At 37.1% G+C, this 17,955-nt stretch overlaps 1 protein-coding gene across 2 annotated transcripts in view; it reads left to right on the forward strand.

Annotated features, from left to right (window-relative positions):
- PPM1A (protein phosphatase, Mg2+/Mn2+ dependent 1A) overlaps nt 1-17,955 on the forward strand; it is a 29,779-nt gene that overhangs the window by 9,346 nt on the left and 2,478 nt on the right. Inside the window, exons 2-5 of one of the 2 annotated variants that reach the window (XM_026053720.1) lie at nt 5,844-6,695; nt 8,242-8,359; nt 13,090-13,198; nt 15,690-15,747. In XM_026053720.1, coding sequence (XP_025909505.1) covers nt 5,862-6,695; nt 8,242-8,359; nt 13,090-13,198; nt 15,690-15,747 — 1,119 coding nt within the window. In that variant the 5' untranslated portion in view covers nt 5,844-5,861. The remainder of the gene's footprint in view (nt 1-5,843; nt 6,696-8,241; nt 8,360-13,089; nt 13,199-15,689; nt 15,748-17,955) is intronic. The other variant, XM_026053722.1, reaches the window with a different exon arrangement.

Consider the following 17,955-nt stretch of genomic DNA (forward strand, 5'->3'; position numbering starts at 1 on the left):
GCTCCCTCTCCCTCTCCCTCTCCCTCTCCCTCTCCCCTTTCCACATGTAGATGTTCTTGTCTGTCACAAGGCCCATTTCCTAGAGCTTTGCTCTTTGTCTCTTAGTTTCTTTGGGCTCAGCTTTCCCGCTGTCTACATTTCTTTTTTTTTTCTGCCACATGCCATAGCTCCAAATTTGTCATAAAACAAAACAGAAAAGGCGATGTTATTACAAACATTCTTACTTGTGTGGATATTTTCTTCCCCTAGTTTTCTATTTGCAATTGTTTTACCAAAATAAAACACATGATACGGTTAATCACCTATAAGCAAGYATTCTGGGAGGAAACTCTGTTAATACATATTTATTAAAACAGTCCCATTTCTGTGTTACTTATTATCCTGCATTTTTTAGAGCCGATTCACGTTCCTCTAAATTGGCAGTGTATTCCTGCATCTAGCAGTACGTGTTCAGAAACATCAATGCTGACTTTCAATACTTTATTGATGGTGTTGAGCCACAAATGCCAGAGCTCAATCATACAACCTCCAGTAGTTTCTAAATAGTTCCATTGGCAAGAAGCTTTTTCATGACTTCATTTAGCCCATGACTGTGGTGTATTATGTCTTTTTATCTGTGTGTGTTCTGTCTTATTTTAGTCATTCTTGTGATCTCTGGGTTGATCTCTGTCAAGTTGTTTGTTAAAGTTAATTGATTTGAGGCATACAGTGTGTGTTGTCGGTTTTCATTCAGCAGGAGCTAATATTTGAAAACTTTTCCCATGTTTATTCAATTAAATGCTGACTAGTTACTGTGTCCAACTCATTTAAAGGGGAAAGCAAGAAGTACTTGTCCGAGTGGGGTTGAGGGGCGGTTGTATGTCCTTTTTCTGCTCTGTAGTAGCCTATGTGATTTGGTGACTTGTGTCCTATGGCTCAAGTAAAGATTGTATGCATGGTCCTTGCATATACATAGTCCTTACAGCGTAGGGGCAATAATGTTACTTGGAGAGTTGTTACAGGAAATTGAAATATAGAGACCTTTCTAAGCTTAGTTTGGATAAATACCCATTACTTCCATGTGGCTCATATGAGTAGCTTGTTCTAGTGGAAGAAACACAACTGAAATATTGTTTAAAAAGGACTGATAAATTTTTATATTGTTAAAATAAAAGTTTCAGGTGAAGAGTGGATTTTTTTGGGTGCTCAAATCTTCCTGAATTATTTGGGAAAGTAGACCTTTAACAGGGATGAGTGGAATCATATTGATKGTCCTTTGTGAATAATTTAAAACTTACCTTTATTTGAACTTWCAGTCAAATAAATCAGCGGAAGAGCAAAATGTATTTTCACATGTATTGGAAAGCAGTATAGTTATGCTTTGTGGATAGCACAATTTGAGGGACAAGTGAAGGGGGAAAGAAATTTCATGCATTCCAGTGATGTATCTGTGGTTGTCCGTGGTTGTCCGTGATCCGGTATACTAATTACCCTCCTTTTCTTTGCCACTCTGTTCTCCAATTGCATCTAGTTTCAAGGTTTTTAGCTACTGACTCTTTGGCATGCTCCATTCATTATTTCAGTTTTGTTCCTAGTGCTGCAGCCTTTTGAATTTTGGCGTTCTGGTGTTTTATCCACCAGAGTAAGTGGTAAGATCTCCTTACTTGTGTGTGGATTTTTTCCCCCTCCTTCCCTATAGGCCATATAAAGAGCTCTTGCTTTTTGTCTGCAAGCTGCAACTTGATTTTTTTGGGGCGCGCTTTCTGTACAGTCTGTCCTTCAGTTTGACTCCACAAAGTCAATATTTTTAAGTCAGGGTTCAGATGCACTCCTGGATGCATCTCCTGCATGTTCATATTTGTGCACAGAGACTCATTATCATTTTTTATTATTATTATTATTATTATTAWTCAGAATCCTCTCTAATGAATTCTTGAAAGCCAAAAGCCAGGAACTTTGCCTGCAAGATAACTCCTTCCTTGTAGGAGGAACTAATGGAAGCCACAGATACCAAGACCGTGAACAAGGAATCTGCTTCGGTTAAAATTGGGGCTTGGTTAAGCAGTCATTGAGGCAGTTGTGCTGCCAGATGATGTTGCAGAGTTAACGTTTCTGCTACTAAACTTCATACACAGAGTACATTTTCTCTTTTTCAGCTTTTATAGAAATAGGAGGAATGTCTGTCTCCAGTAGTTCCATATGTGATTCAAGCATCTTAAAGTCAGGGCTGTCRGAGTAGAGAACTGGTTCTCTTCCTGTATCCAACTGTTTGTCCAACACTGTTCTGAGTGCTTGGRCTGAGTTAAGCGGAGCAAATGGGAAGGTTGCTAAAATTGCATGGGAAATAAGAGTCTTAGAATGTGAGTCCCTCCTAGGAAGATGACTGAAGAAACCATAGAAGAGAACTACTTAACCGTGTTTAATATCTAAAACTTCATTAGAAGCTGCGCATGCTGACTGTTCTGGGTTAATATCTGTCCCGATCGTGTTACACAAAAGTCATTCTCTTAATTTGGACATCTGCAGTCCTATATGTTAGGTCTCACTTGCGAAAGTTATATATGCTTAACTGAACGTGTCATTCCAGCCTAATCTGTACAGTGCACAAACCACCTCATGAAGGAATGAAGAGTGATTTATTAGGCGGGCACTGAGGTGTAAAGGATCATCCTGTAGATAAGGAGACAAGAACAGGTGTAAAGGATATTTTTCTGGTAGGGAGAGGAGTGCAGCTTGTTTGTCAGCCTTTTTTTAAGGATTTTGTACTGTAATTTTAACTGAAAACTGAAAAACTTTGCTACTCGGAGTCTTGAATTTTGGTTTTAAGCCACATTTAATTAGAGGAGAACTTAAGCAGATTGCTTCCTAACTCTGGAGAATACAAATCAGTCATATTAAACTCCTGATTTTTTTTAAAAAACAAACAAACAAAAAACTTCCCCAAAACCTTTAGACTTGCATATTTCTTCTACTTACGAATAAACAACGTTTTCCCTTTTGATTTAATGAGGATTTTGAAGAACTAGCCTATTAGCCTGCAGGTGTAGCCTGGCATCATATCAGCAGTATCACTAGCTAGAGGGTTGCGAGTAAGGTAGCCATCAATTACTGCAGCTTTGGGACTGAAACTGACCACTGAAACTAAAGTCCAAGCTTTTTGACTTTATACTATGGGCCCTGAGTAATTTTATAAAGAGAAATTTTCCAACTACATCATGGTTACTCTTGTCTCTGACTATATTCACCCCTATTCACCCCCTTAAAGAATCATGTATCACCTGTAGTGCTTGATTTAAATAGCAACAGCTTTCCCTTTATCTCCTGCAAAGGGTTAAAGTGACTTGATTTTAATTGGCAAGTAGACTTGTTAATTTTTGAAGTATCCTGATAGTTATGTATGATTTGCTAGAATGGTGTCTGACCTGTCTGTATGCATTTCTAGTTTTGGTACAGATGACATACTGCTAAGGAGGAAGAACAATTTGCAAAGCACAGTTATGTCTGAATAGTGGATACCTAATAATTTACAGAGAGTAGAAGGAAAACTCTTGTGTGTGGTGATGTCTTTTAATTTCCTGTTTTGTTGTTATTTGGTTGTTTTTGCTTCGTTTTTTTCTTCTACAATAGTGAAGAATGTAAAATACACTGCAAAATGTATTTGCCAGAGCATTTTCTGYTTTTTGAGTTTTGAATTATGATGAGATTGTGGAATTATCATGTTTTATTTTATTATACCTTCAACAATGAGAAAGGAGTAGTATTTAGTTTAGATGCTGCTGCTGTAGTGGAATGAATAAAGTCTCTTCTGTCCARTAATTCCTCATTTGATTTATGGCAACAGTCTGTAATCATTTTGATCACTCTGACTTCATTAGAGTTGTATGTGAATATAAAAAGGCCTAAATTATATATATATTTTTTTCCTAGCAACTACCGTAACATGAACCTCCTGTATATGCTTAGGATTCAGAGATGAGACCTAGCCTCTGTTTTGTTGTCTAGATACAGTTTGTGTGCACATCATTATTTTGTGCTTACTTGAGAAGAGACAGAACCTAAGAGCAGCAGTCGGTGTGAGGGGGAAGCAGAGGGTTCTGCTTTTGGCCTCACTCTGGAYGGCTTGAGTTTGTGAGTGGGTTCTGGTTTTGTTAGCAAAGGATATGAGCAAAGGAGAGTATGCTCAGTCCCCACGAATCTCATTTGGATCACTGTTGTGGTGATATCAGATGTAGACATGCTTTGGTGGTTTATCCTAACATATAAAGATATTTCACAAAGGGGTTATAACTGATGGGAGGAGACCTAATCTGAAAAGCTTTAGGGATGATATATATATATTATATAAAATATATATATTTATATATATTATAACATATATATTATTCATATATAAGTGGAGGCATGTCATAATAAAAAACATATTATCAAAAAGTTGTAGTGTTATCACTCAAAACTGATTCAGTGTTCTCTGCGTAAAAGTTATAACCTAAAACAGGTAGTAAATTAAGGGGTGTTTTTTTTTGCTAATAATGTCGCCTAGTTAGGTCTTTAGATAAAATGTTTTTTTTTGCAGTCTCTCTCAATTATTTTTTGTCAGCTATCTTTGCATAGAAAAGCTTGTAGTCTTATTCCATTACACTGTATTGTATAACAGGGATTTGCACATGGTGCGATGCTTCCTGGGGCTGAATTTGCAAGTATGTAAAATGTGTGACCTATTTTGTGTAGGTGTGTGGTTCTTTTTTGTTTTGTTTTTTATGAATGCACAAATAAACTGATGTGGATTAGAAGGGTGGATTGAGTGGTAAGGGTGTGAGAGCTGTCAAGATAAACCAGTCATTTTGTGCTGCCTGCAAATATAATTTTTCATCTCTTGAGTGTAAATATCTCCTACATCACATCCTAATGAACAGAGAAGGAAGAGGAGGGTAGAGAGTGCAGTATGTTGGTCTGGCTTGAATAAAGAAGCATGAATCTGCAGTGCTTGTAACTTTATTTCCAGATTTCCTTCACTTGTCGGGGCAGTTGTTTTTCAGTGAAGCATAAATACATTAAGGTTTTAAGTGAATCTGCAGCACAGACATCTGAGAAGCTTGCTGTGTAATTTAACTGAAAATCTAAGGATGAGCTTTCACAAGATGGCTGAGTCAAAGTAATGGCTTGCTGCTGCCTAAAGGGASAGCTGCTCTGCTCCTTCTGTGTCTTGCTCCTGGTTATCCAGTCTTGCTGTTTTCTTTACTCAGACTCTGACAATCATGACCCTTCAGATCATTTTATCTGTTAATAAGAAATAAATGTGCTTCCCACAATAAGAAAAACTAGTCGGTTCCCCTTCACTTCCCTACCACCATGAAGAAATAAGGAGGTAAGCAGGACTTGGTAGTTGGGAGGCAGGACTTCAGGGAGATTGCTGCTGTCTTGGAAACATTTTGCTCCTTGGCCTAGTAAAGCCAGGGAGCAGGGAACATCACCTTTCAGATGTGGGCTTGTTCAAGTAATCTGAATGAACACTTGTTATGGATAGAAGGGGTTTTGTCAGAGCCATGAATGCTAGTGAAATACAAATTTTTGAAGTGTAGCAGGAGATATATGTATAAAAATTTAKATATAATAAATATTTTTAATAAAATGTATTTTTATTATATATAAGTGTGTGTGTATATATAAAAATATGGAGCACAGTTCAGTTAGTAGCAATGTCCTTGTTTAAATGAAAGCAGAGCAAATTTGAGATGGAATCTTTAGAAACAGTTAAGTCTCCTTTATATCTGCACTTTTTTTCTTGTCATCTTAACACTATGATAGTATATTCCAACATCCGCCTGTTCAACAAATAACCTTAATACTTATCTCTTTTTTTCTAGAACTGAAGGGACGTCATCATGGGAGCATTTTTAGACAAGCCAAAGATGGAGAAGCATAATGCCCAAGGGCAGGGCAACGGGCTTCGTTACGGTCTGAGCAGCATGCAAGGCTGGCGAGTTGAAATGGAGGACGCGCATACGGCTGTGATTGGTTTGCCAAACGGACTGGATGGATGGTCATTTTTTGCTGTATATGATGGGCATGCCGGATCCCAGGTTGCCAAGTACTGCTGTGAGCATTTATTAGATCACATCACAAGCAACCAGGATTTTAAAGGACCAGATGGTCCACCATCTGTGGAGAGTGTAAAGAGCGGCATCAGAACAGGTTTTCTGCAAATCGATGAACATATGAGAGTCATCTCCGAGAAGAAGCATGGCGCAGACAGAAGTGGCTCGACGGCTGTGGGCGTCATGATTTCCCCGCAACATACATACTTCATCAACTGTGGAGACTCGAGAGGTTTACTTTGTAGAAACAGGAAGGTTCACTTCTTCACCCAGGATCACAAACCAAGTAATCCACTGGAGAAAGAGCGCATACAGAATGCAGGGGGCTCTGTAATGATTCAGCGTGTGAACGGTTCCCTTGCTGTGTCAAGGGCGCTGGGGGACTTTGATTACAAATGTGTCCATGGGAAAGGTCCCACAGAGCAACTAGTCTCACCTGAGCCTGAAGTTTATGAAATTGAGAGATCGGAAGAAGACGATCAGTTCATCATACTGGCTTGCGATGGTATCTGGGATGTTATGGGGAACGAAGAACTGTGTGACTTTGTAAGATCCAGGCTTGAAGTCACTGATGACCTTGAGAAAGTTTGCAATGAGATAGTTGACACCTGCTTGTACAAGGTAGCCAGAACTGAGAGGAGAAATTTATTGTGTTTTCACTACTAAAAGCTGATGAACCAGTTAAGAATAAGTTTTGGGTGCAGTCTATGATATGTTTTAATTTGAAAAAAAAAAAAAAAATCAAGATTTCCATTAAAATGGTGTTGGGGAACACCCAAGGTAAACAGTATTGTTTTCTGGGTGTCTTTGGTTGATTAGGAGTTTAAAGTGCTGTAATCACAGGAACCTGATGGAAATCTAAAGCCACACTAAGGACCATCTCTGCTTCACAACATATCTTAAAAAAAACCCTTTAACTCTCAAGTCTTAATTAGACTAGAGAATGATCTTTTCCCTTCCTTACCTTTTCTTTTCTTTTTCCTGTGCCCATAGGCCATTCCTATTTTAGTCGCACCAAAATACATKGTGTAATTGCCGGTGCAGGACTGAAACTTAACGTCATATTTTGCAGTTTAAAATTCTTGACTGTATGAAGATCTGACTTTGTAAGTTAGTTTTTTGTTCTAGTTTAATTACTGTGTTTCTTGTTGAGTGGTCTGTGATACAGCTCTGAAGCAAATTCAAGTAGAAGACAGGACTGTTTTGTATATAAAACCTGGCATTATGTACAATAACTTCCATTAATTTTAATAAATTGTAGAATCATGCAATTATAGAAGAGACTTGAAATACCTATTTTCATAGCTTGTCATTTAATTTTCAAAGGCAAGCTGAGTCATAATGTTTCAAGAAAGCCAATATTTTTGATACTAAAGAGACAAGACAGCATTTCAGCAGTTGACACATGGCTAACAAGGTCATTGCCTCCCTTTTGGAGGAAAAAAGAAAATTCCAGTACTCAAGGAGTTGAAAATGCATTTATCTTTGTTTATAACTTTGTCCGTTTATGGTGAAAATGAATACCAGGGAATGAAAACTGTGTTGCTGATGTTAAAGCCTCCCAATAGCGTCTCCCCATACATACCTGTTTTAATAATTTCTTTGTTCTCTGTCCAGTTTCCTTCAGTGGATTTGATGAATGGTAAAAAGCATATAGATGAATGCAGATTATGGCACTTAATATATTGAAAATAAGCTAGACTGTTACTTTTAATATGTAGAATGTAGTTACATTTCAATATATTTAGATGTTAGGRTTGTGTTTAGCTTGGATTCCTAAAGTTTGTATTTCAGAGCCCTGCGTTTTTGTTTGTTTTGATGCCCAAATGATGCAATTACAAACCAGAGCCGCTTCTAACTGTTCTTTTAGTAAACTCTTGATTCTTTTTTTACAAACAAGCAAACAAAAACCCTCTAGTCAGCAGCAGTTTTTTTTAAGATGGAAACAGTGTCTGAATTGAACAACTGTCTAACTTAAAGTAGTTCAGAATGATTAAACATGCAGATTTGTGGGATTATGCAAGCAAAAAAAGTATTAATATTAATCATTAGGAACAAAAAGTGTAAACTGATGTCGTGTGACAATTTTTTTGTATGTAAACATGCATTGATATCGTTGTAATCTGATGTATATGTGTTCTCAAAATCATCTTTTCTTTTTCACCAGGGAAGTCGAGACAACATGAGCGTGATATTGATCTGTTTTCCGAATGCACCAAAGGTATCACCAGAGGCGGTGAAAAGAGAGGCAGAGTTGGACAAGTACCTGGAAAGCAGAGTAGAAGGTGGATCATTTAAAAAAAAATAAGTAACTTTGAAGTAACTTTGTTTCTAAACAGATCCCTTATCCCCCTTGAAACAACTAAACTCTTAACCCAAACAGGCTTCCTAATAAACCTTCAAGTGCCATTGGCCATCTAGTGTACATCTCTGAAAAAGGCACATGTGCACCCCTGCTCTATGCCTCATAAATTCTGCTATGAAAGTGCAGAAGCCTTTAGCCCTGAAGATTGTTCAGGGTGGCAGAGAAAAAAAAAAAAAAAAGGTGCTCAGTGTTATTCATTGACAGCATTAACTTCGGACCAGGAAACCCTGGTTCCTGTCATACGGAGTTAAATGAAATATTAGAATATCTGGCAACATGCTTGTGAAGATGGCAAAATAGTATTATACCGTAATATTACAGTAATGTGGTTACTGAAGAGTTGCAGCTTAGTTTACAGTCATCTTAAGGGCAACTGCCAACATACATACTTGCTTAAAAATACTTCAGAAATTTGTCAAAGCTCATCTTTTGGCATACATGATGAAGCAAACTGAGAACACATCTTACTCTAACTTCAAAAATTTGATTAAATTTGTATTTCTGCAGTTCTTAAACTTTCAATGTAAACTTCGAATCTTAGGCATTTTCAATCTCCCAACAGAAATGATATTTCAAATCAGTTTGATTTTTTTCATTGACACTGGATTATAGTGCCTTTAGATGTTTAAAAAATGAACACAGTTTGGAATTTGTTCTGAAACGTAAGACACTGTATGTGTTGTTTGCGTAGGTTAAGTCTGTTTTTGAAGTGAACTTCTCCAAACCTATATGTTACAAGTCTAGTCACCTGTATACACTCCAAGAATCCTTAGTAGCATGCAGGGCATGATACACAGAGTTCTTACCCAGCTTCCTTCCAGCCTTCAGTGAGTTGCAGGAATATCTTGTGCGCTTTTTCCTCTGTAACTTACTTGAAGATAAAAGAGAAAGAAACTTCAAAGACTTTGCAAAGAACTTGCCTGTGTGAGAACTGTGGCTTCAGACAAATGTGCATTATGAAGCATTTAAGACCCATGTAGATGCTTCTTCAGAAAGTGCCACATTTTCAAAAGCAACATTCCCAAGGTCTCCGTGAACCACGGTGGTTTTGCTTGAATAAATGTCTAGACAGAGCATTTAAGTATTTTCAATCACCACTTGCCCAGGTGGGAAAGTTGATGCACAGTAAGCTATGATGAATTGTTTTGACACTATGTAGCAAGGGCTTCCACACGCATGGTGACACTGTGTGAGTTAAGTGTAGGTGCCTTTCTCCATTTCCAAGCAGCGAGCAGCTTTGAAGAGCTCATTGTATGTGCCCACTCACAAAATTGGTGGCAAACAACTATGCTGTAAGTCCCCGTGTTAATTTATACCAGCCAGTTCTCCTATGTTGACAAGTGTTGCCTTCACATCTTGTTTTAGCTCAATTCAGACAAACCCCCTGACATGGAATATGAGGATGTGTTTGAGTTAAGGTTGCATCTTCAGCTGGCCCCACTGGCCTAGATATATTACAGGAAGGAGAGAGAACTGTTTTGTGCAGACACTTCAGTGAATAAAGAACACATTGGAGCTGCATGTCATTATSGTACACATAGTAGTGACTTTGCCAATATGTTGTGTTTCAGGAATGCAACGTATTGGCAGAATTTCAGAAATGAACAAAATGTCATAATTGTACAGCGGCAGAAGAATCCTATATATAGTTAAAAGCACTTTAATGCTAATTTAATGGGATGATGACTAAACAATTTCTGAAAATATGTTGTACTTCCTCTCAAAGGTCAATACTCATTTTAGTTGCCCTCAATCTTTTGCCCAGTGTTGCACAAAGCTATTTAAATTTATGAGTGTGTGGTAAACACTATTCAACGTAACTGATTTATATCAGCTATATGCAGAAAGATCATTCTTGGTCTTGTAGCTCTTACTGATGAGGAAAGCTGAAAGGCTGAACTAAAGTAAAATTGCAAGTGCAAGTGTTGACTGACTTTTATATTTAACTTAATCATTCTTATGCAAGTAAATTGTTCCATGCTGTAAATGGATTATGCAGTAATAGCTAGTAAGGTAGAAGTGTCATAATATCTGAAATTATAACACTACAGTGAATAATCTTAATATTATCTTAAGATGCTTAAGGAATGACAGGGATAAATTTTAAAAGGCTAATTTTTAGCTAAAAGAGCTAGAAAATGGAAAGATTACTTTTAGACTATATYTAGTATCAAGTTAAAATAGGTTAAAACTGAATCTTGATGAAAATGCATATTATGTACATGTTATGCACTTCGGTACTCAGTCTAGTCCAACAGGTAATGATATTTGATGATTACTAATGTGTGTTTTTTCCTGGTTAATAGGAGTACTTTTCCCTCAGCCCAGGATACATCCTTATACTGTTAACAAGTACTGAGATTAAGATTGAAAAGGGCTTAGTACTAATGTTACCTGAACAATGAAAGGTGGCTCAGATGAGAAGAAAAATAAAAGCATAGCAAGTTTTCTACTTACCATGTTACCCAGGACTCTCCTTTTGTTATCTTGATCCATTAGTGGTCCAGATTCATATCTGCAGTAGATAATGATAGACAAAGCAAGTGTGGAGGAGCCTCTTTGTGCCATTTACTTGCAATAAATAAGTGTTACTCYTAAAATGTCTTGTGAACTTCCACATAGAAGTAACCAGTCATTCCAGAATAYATTGCTGCTATTTGCACTATGTGAGTTACCAATATGTTGACTCTTAAAAACTTGACTAAGTGTCTTGTTCCGTTCTCAATTTTTTACCTATAAACACTCAGTAGATTATCTTTGCAATATTTATATCTTTAAAGAGATAAATAATTTTAAGTTAGCTAATATATGTTCCTTCCCATATTTTCACAAAATCTAAAACTTTGGCTTTTAGTTAAACGTTGTATAGAATTCCCATTTGGAATATGAAGTCAGTAGATATGTTTTGAGTCCTTTACTTTAGGGTTGTAAGTATGTTTTTCCATTTCTTGATGCCATGAAATTGTGTAGAAGGTTTAAAAACAAATTAAAAGGAGGTTAACAAAGATGTATTGACGAAAGACAATTCAAATAAATTAAAAAGAGCTAGCAGACCRACTCCATTTGTTTTCGTCAGTGTTCATTGAGTCTGTATCTATAGTTCTATCAAGTTATAAATGTATTAACTTAGTGGAGATTGTATGTTATATGTACTGCAGTTACAGGTTGTGAAACTGTGTAGCATAGGTAAACTATAAATTCCTTATTTTTGTACAGCAGAACTCTAGATCTAGCACAATGTAGAATATACTAGATGTTCAAAATTGCACAATAAAGGAATTTGGCAAACCAAATCTGAGATCTTTGCTTCTTATTCAGATTTAAGAGTGTTAGATTGCTTACTAAATGCTAGATGGTGAATGCTAGTGAATTTTGGCCACAGGCTTTGAGGAAATGGCAAGTTTCTAAGGTATCTAAGGTGTGTGGTCTCATGTATTGCAAATAACTTAAGCTGCCTTGCAAAACTGAGTTGATTCTTCTCGTAAACAAGTGCGGCCCYGAAAAATTATTGTATGCACAAAAAAATAATTCATGGATTTCATGTTTTTGTTTTTTAATTTAAAAGGACTGGACATACTTTGGCTTTAGAAGCTTTTATTGTGCCCTATCTCACTTATTGAATTATGAAGCGGAGACTCGGTGCACTGTTTTCTGTCAYTTACAGTAAAAACTGAATGCCAAGATACCTTTTTTTCAAAAGTGGGTTCTGTTGAATTCCAGCTACTCTTGAACTTGCATAAATGCTTTACTSCATGAGGAATAGTGAGTGTGTKWGTGTATATGTACACATTTCTGTATATGTGCTGCAGTATTCACTTGAAAATCCAKACCTCCAARTCTTAATTTGTATCTCTTATAGTCCTGATTTCACAGTTCACATAGAAATTGAGATACATTTAAAAAAAACACTTGTTCTTTAAATAGAGATCTCATAAAACTTGGAGTGACCATTCAGGGGTGGTTAAGATCTAAAAGYTCTTTTTGGGTTTATTTACTACTTCAGAAGGCTAGGCCTAAGGTTAAAGCTAAAGGAGTAGTTTCATAGCAGGACCTGAATGTGGCTACAGTACAAATTCTCATTAATCAGAAGTTGGGATGGATCAGTTTTAAATAACTACCCAATGATCACATACCCTCTAAATGAGTTAATGGTGGAGCTGTCACTTAAATCTGTCCATGGCATTTAATTTGTACATTAATTTTTAATGTTTACGTGTTATGCAGTGAAATGCAAATATTTGTACATGCAGCTGTGGGAATTATTTTTAATATATTTAAACTTTTGTTACTTCTGAATATAATTCAAATCGCTATTGCAGTGTTAAGGCTGATGTTAATATTTACSTCCTGCTCAGTGTGTTTTATTGGGAAGATATAATAATGATATAGCAGTAAATCCATTAAAGAAATAATTTCCACTTTTATTAGGTTGTTATGTATTCTGAAATCGGTGTGCATGTTAACAGTTTGCAGGGTATTTTATCCATTGCACGTTCCTATGGTACCAAAGTTAGTTGACCCTTTACCATGTTGAATATGGTCTGTAATTTTTTTTTGTATTAAAGTTAAGCTGCCTTTTTTTATAAAACTGAGTGTTTCAATCTTTTAAATTTGGACTGCACTTACAAAAAAAGTACTTCTGATTCCCAGAGATCATAAAGAAGCAGGGTGAAGGAGTCCCAGACTTAGTCCACGTGATGCGTACGTTAGCAACTGAGAGCATCCCAAACCTCCCGCCAGGGGGTGAATTGGCGAGCAAGTGAGTTCACATCGGTGTCAATGTGGTTTGTGATTTCAATGAAAACTTAATGTTAAGGCCACTCTTAAAAGTGAGGGGAGGGARGGGAGGGTTCAGGACCGAGTGATTTGTTCTGCAGTTTTCATTCCTGACTTTTTCTCTCTGAAAAGGAGAAGCACAAGAACAAAGTGAACTATGGATCACTGCTAAAACTAACTGTCAAGCTACAGTTGTGGAAAGACCGAGGGTTTTTTTTTTAAGGGTGGCCTAAGTGTCTGTTCTTTGTACTTAACTGGATTTTCTGTGTCACAGGTTTATGTTTGAAGATGCAAAAATAATACAGTGACTTTAGTAGTAATTTGATAAATAATACCATACTTTGTCAAGAAGTGATATGCATTTCATGTTTTGCTTGGCAACTTTCTATTCTCGTCTGCAGCTAAGGCAATTTTGCAATTYCTAAAATGTTTGCTTTTTTTCCTCTCTGTGCTTGTGACAAATCTGAAAAAAGGATAAAGTCTATCAAAAAAGATAGGTGAGATATTATATTTATAACTCAGTATAGGCTGGCTCCCTCTGAGGAAGAGTTTAATAGTGGTGCTGTCTGGACTCTGATGCTCAACCTTTGAGGARGCAGTATGTGCTCTCTGCACAGCAATCAAAGTTCATTTTGGACTGAAAGATTCTTCACAAATCTATAYTATTTTAAAATGGATTGAACATACATGCCATGGGCTATATTTTTAATGCTTCAAAGCCCAGTTTTTGTATCGCTGTGCTGAAACATGAAAAGTCTAGGTATCTAATGGAGGAAGCAGTGACTGAACCTTAAGGATGACATACAGAGGAACTGTTTCAGTTGGAAAAAGAGGATGGCAGTTTTACATGCAGTACTAGTATTCATTGAGGATATGTTTTTGTCATCCTGAAATACCAGTACACCAGTTATTCATAAAACACGGCATGTGCACACAGATTGCTTATCGTAATCTCCTTTGGCTAGTGGTAACATCAAGGGAAGGTGCTGAGGCCCCTGAAGTGACCGGCTTCAGTAGGATTATGTGCTTAAGTGAGGCTGGCTCGAAGAGGGATCCACAGAAGTGTGGGTTTAATTGGGTGTTAGCAGCACTGCCAGTTTGGAGGGACGACGCTTCTCCAGAAATTTGCCTTTGTTTAATATCAAAGACAGCTATTGCTGAAAGATCAGAGAAACTCTTTAAGTTTGTACGTGCCACATCCTTCGTGCGTAATTGCTTCGTTTTACTGCTTTCAATTTCGCCTGTTTTTCTGTGCCATGTAATCATTCGCTGGAGCTATGATATTTATACTGCTGCATGGTAGTATCTGACTCCTCAGTGTGTATTTACTGGATGATTATACAGCCTCTCATCTGCTTTTCTTCTGCTACTGCCCTCCACTGCGACTCCCCTGCATGTGTTCATGAGCAGCTCAAATATTCTTTGAAGCTTGTTTTGCATTGCAGTTGTAGGCAGTTACTTTGTCATATTTGGTTCTGCAAAGAGGGGATCTGGAAGAAAGTTATTTTTAAAGTCAAGTTTATACATCCTGTCTCCTACTCCCTTCTTTCCTTCCTGTTCCCACTCCAAAGTTTATTTCTCATGTTCTAGGTAAGGCAAAGGCTTCCTTTTCCTCTCTCTGCCACTTTTTTAATATTAAAAATACATTTAAAAAAAAAAAAAAACCTTTTACCTTATAGAAACAGCTCATGTTGTCTGTTTATCTGTTGTTTCCTCTCTTAATATTTTTTTCCTAGATTAACCAGGAATTCAAAAGATGAAAGTATTGATCACACATGATTTTAAATATGCTATATTAAAAAAAAAAAAAAAAAGATTTGCTTCTCAGAATGAAGATAAAGTGCATATAAAGCTGCCATTTCCAGTTTTAATTTCTTCAGGAGAAAAGTTACAGGAGAATCACAAGCATGTTATTGGAAACCAGTATTGCTTAAAAAAGAAAGAAAAAACTTTACCGGCTTCATAAATAACTCTATGAGGATTTTAATAGAAAGTACATTAAAGAATTTAATAAGAACAAAGCTGTACTTTAGACTGCACTGTTAAGGCATCCAGAAAACACCAAAGCTGATACTCCTCTCTGAAAGTGTCCTGATATATTAAGTGCTGCTGCAGTATTTGTCCAGCACACAAATGAGCAGAACATTCGAATTGAATTGTGTTCCCTAATGCCCCTTTCAAAGGCTGGGACACATCAGCAAAAGAAAACCCTGCAGCCTGGTCTGAATGTCAGGTTCTGCTGTTCTTGCTGAACTCTGACCACTATTCAGCCTTGCTTTTTCTTGAATCTAAAGGTTTTGAAGAACGAGGTGGCTGTGTTTCTGTGCTTAATAAGACCTAACTTGCAGTAAACTTGGTTCTTGAATTAATAACTCTTAAATTTGCAACTTAAATAACAATTATACTTCAAGTATTTGACTTGAGTGGGAGGAAAAAAGACATGGTCTTAAAATCTTGTATTTTTTTTGATCTAGACGGAGTGTGATTGAAGCTGTTTATAACAGACTGAACCCCTACAGGAACGATGATACTGTAAGTATCTTTTCTCCTTCATTCTCACCCTGCCCCAATAATTTTTGTGCAGAAATGTATTGCTGATCATACTCCCTCTAATCCCTAATGTCTTCCCCTAAAGAGAAGTAATATAAAAGTTATGTTCTTTAGATTATACCTTGTGACTGTTTCCTGATACCTTCTGCTGGTTGCAGCCTGAAAACCCCAGTGGAGTGGGGTTTTTTTTGTCTTCTGCAGTTCCTTAACTTGAATCCTCTCTAGGTTTCCATATGCTCTTCTGTCAAATGGTGCCAGGAATCTCATGTATTTTTCTTGTTGGGGAGACTTCTTTTCCCCCCCATTACCAGTAAGGAAAGTAAAATATTTGTAGATTGATTAATTTTATGACTTTTTATGACTATCATTTTATATGGTATATTCATCTTTCAAACAATGCATAAATACTTTCTCAGTACTAACCATGGTTCGCCTTATAGCATGCATACAGTTTAGGTTCTTTTGATATGTCAATGATTAAACTGTTAGGTACATCCACTGGTTCACTTACATATCAGCAGGAGGAAAAAAAAAGAAGGCACTCTAAAACATGAGTAGTAATCCTAGTTGCAATTAAATCACTGAGCAAATGTTCAGTTATTGAAAGTGCAGGACTCTTAACTACTTAAAACTACATTTTAACTATAAAATGATCCTTTACTATCAGCAAAAATGATTTGCATTCYTAGCTGTGACACAGAAGTGAAATGTCCAGGCGTATATATGGATTGTGCATTGGCTTTACAGCTGGCTGCTATGGTTTGGTGGTTTCATTTACRATACCTTTAGCATAACTAAAGCATAACTCCTAGCTACTGCCTGAGAAAGGATGCTCTGCATTCACATACGCACTATAGTGTGTTGCTCTTCTGCAAATACACAGTCCCCAAACTTCTGCGTTTTGTGCTGATGTTGGCAGCTTGGTACAGGAAATTGCAGGCTGAATGGTTGGCACGCAGCTTCTGCGTTTTTTATTGACTACTGTTTTTATTCCTCATYCTTGCACTTGAAACAAACACTCCTTTAACTGCTCTACTTGGCTACTTTTTTCTCCAGGGGAGAAACTGGAGGATGATGCACTTGCAAAGGCTGATTTTAGTGGTGTATTCTTTAAAAATAAATTTATATATATATGCCTCCATGCTAACTAACTACTTTCTGACTTGCAGTGAACTGTTGTTTGTGCAAGTCTGAACTGAGGATGCAGAATTTTAATGCTAAGAAATTGTCATATGTGGCATTGCTAGAGACATAATTAGCTTCTTCCCCTCAAAGCAATCGGCGAGGCAGTGCCTTTAAACAAGAGGAATAATATTCCTTTATTCCCTATATTTTTGCTAATGGCAGGGARGCTCAGCAGGAAAGCAGCAGCCTGGCCCATGGGTGAAGCTCCTCATGGKTTTTAATGGCAGGTAGCGATGCTGAAGGAAGCAGCCTGGTGCATGAACAGTCTGTCCTGGTGTCCGTGCTCCCAGCTCAGCTGTTGCTCGAGCTGTTGCTGCAGTTGTACCTCTTGGTTGTGGCAGCATCATCTGTGCCCAGCTGATGGAATGGATGAGGCAGGTGCAAAATGCTGGATGTGGAACATCCTGGGCAAGGGAGAAAATGGACCCAGAGGCAAATGTGTTYAAAAAGCACTGGCCAGAACTTAACTTGCAACTTTGCACTAGTTTTTCTTTATTAATCAGGTAACAGAAATCACGAGTTAAATGTTCTTCATTGTCAAACTATTGTCTGGAGGCATAAATGAGCCAAAATTGCAGATACTCGGGGACTGAATGTGTAGATGTGATGCCATGCTATGTAGCRCCACCATTATGATTTAAAGCACTCTGTTTCTGATTTTTTCTTATGTAAATTTTTTTCCTCTTTGTAACTTGAAGTTCAAAAGTAGGGTTTAGTTTACTATTGAGCCTTCTAATTATAAATGTTTAAAATAGATCTGAGTTATAACAGGGTGCAAGTTGAAGGGCTGGAAACATAAAAGGTAGTAATGGTAATAGATGAACAGGGAGTGCTTCATGCCMTCTGTTTTCTGACTTACCTGTGTAGTAAGTTTATCTGTGTTGCCTCAGACTACCCTGAAAATCCTTTTGAATACTGTTCTTAGGTTGTTATTTTGAGAGTCATTAAACCATTTTATTAAAACACTCAGGCCTCATTTAAAAATGTCCTTAAAACTTCATTCAT

This window comes from Nothoprocta perdicaria, unplaced genomic scaffold (assembly GCF_003342845.1).
Source record: "Nothoprocta perdicaria isolate Ctin4 unplaced genomic scaffold, notPer1 scaffold_118, whole genome shotgun sequence".
Classification (NCBI taxonomy): domain Eukaryota; kingdom Metazoa; phylum Chordata; class Aves; order Tinamiformes; family Tinamidae; genus Nothoprocta; species Nothoprocta perdicaria.